The sequence below is a fragment of the Nestor notabilis genome, unplaced genomic scaffold, assembly GCF_000696875.1.
Source record: "Nestor notabilis isolate BGI_N333 unplaced genomic scaffold, ASM69687v1 scaffold26907, whole genome shotgun sequence".
Lineage (NCBI taxonomy): Eukaryota > Metazoa > Chordata > Aves > Psittaciformes > Psittacidae > Nestor > Nestor notabilis.
In genome coordinates, this window is record NW_009935559.1 from 1 (window position 1) to 1,408 (window position 1,408).

Genomic DNA, 1,408 nt, shown 5'->3' on the forward strand with positions numbered 1-1,408 from the left:
CTCAGGAGTGTGTTGCAGGTACGGGGAGGTCGTCAACATCAACCTGGTGAGGGACAAGAAGACCGGAAAGTCCAAAGGCTTCTGCTTCCTGTGCTACGAGGACCAGAGGAGCACCATCCTCGCTGTTGATAACTTCAATGGGATCAAGGTGAGGGAGCAGCCCGGGAGGCAGGTCGGTCGGTCTGTCTGCCACCCTCATGTGGCTCCTATGATGCTGCCTCACATCAGACCGGAGCCCTGGCCACCCACAACGTGTGGGGAGCTGGGCTTTGCCCTCGCTAAAAGCAGGACTCCCCTCATAGATCAAAGGAAGGACGATTCGAGTGGACCACGTGGCCAACTATCGGCCTCCCCAGGACTCTGATGACTTGGATGATGTTACAAAAACCCTCCATGCAAAGGGTTGTGGAGTTAAAACGCCGCCTCATACGTCATCCGATTCCCTGTCAGAAGATGATGATGTGCCTGTAAAAAAGCCAAAAGGTGAGGTGTGCTCCTGCAGTCCTGACCCCCGGCAGGAGTCTCTGCACAGAGCCCTTGGCCTTGTGAGGGCCCTTTCCTCAGGGGAACACTGAGGGTGTGTGGGCTCTTGAAAAGAGCAGGGGGGGAGCTGTGCTTTGGGGAACAGGGAGAAGGAAGGCTTAGGAAAAGCACCACTTCACACGTGGATGCTGCTGCTGTAGGACTGGAGTGCTGCAGATGTATGGGATGGCCATTGTGGCCCATGTGAGACAACCGAATTGAACAGAACATAAAGCAGCAGATCTAGAGAAGCTTCCGTGGCTGGAGGCTGAAGTCAAAGAAGGCGGGGGACTAGATGGAATTTAAAGGTCCTGTCCAGCCCCAAGTAGGCCTAAATATGCAGCACAAGGTTAACCCAACCAATTGTCTGAATACCTCCTGTTCTCAGGGGCAGCAGCAAGAATTAGCATGGCTGAGGCTAGAGGAGAGAAGCACCAGGGTTGGAAGTGGAATGGGATCACTAACGGGACACAGGCTGTGTAGCTTGGAGGGGGAGAACTTAAATGGGAGGAAGCTGAAGAGTCGGGGCGGTGGCTGTGGGACCGTCTGTCCCAGACATGAACCGTGTATTGCAGAGAGGAGCAGAGAGGAGCGGCGGCCGGCGAGCTCCCAGCCTGGGAAGAGAGCGGTGTCCGCGGAGGAGGCACATCCCAGGATCAAGATTAAGAAGGAGAAGGAGGACCCGGCCTACGACCACTACGCCAGCGGGAGCCAGCAGCCCGGGAGGGGCTCCGAGAGGAAGCCTTCGAGCAGGACGCAGCGGGAGGAGGAGGAGCGGAGGTACCAGAGGCCTCCGGAGAGGAGAGGGGAGAGGAGCTGCCAGGACCAGTGGGGCCAGGGTGGGTTGGGGGAAGGCAGGAGGGAGGAGGCTGTCAGGAGGGGTGAC

The 1,408-nt window shown here is 57.7% G+C and overlaps 1 protein-coding gene across 1 annotated transcript; it reads left to right on the forward strand.

The window, feature by feature from the left end:
• Positions 1–13: 13 nt before the first annotated feature.
• Positions 14–1,361, forward strand: RBMX2 (RNA binding motif protein, X-linked 2; the record flags this gene model as incomplete). Its single annotated transcript, XM_010017908.1, has 3 exons — positions 14–148; positions 303–488; positions 1,100–1,361. Coding segments are annotated over 3 exons (583 nt in total), but the record flags the coding sequence as incomplete, so codon positions are not given.
• Between the last annotated feature and the right edge of the window lie 47 nt (positions 1,362–1,408).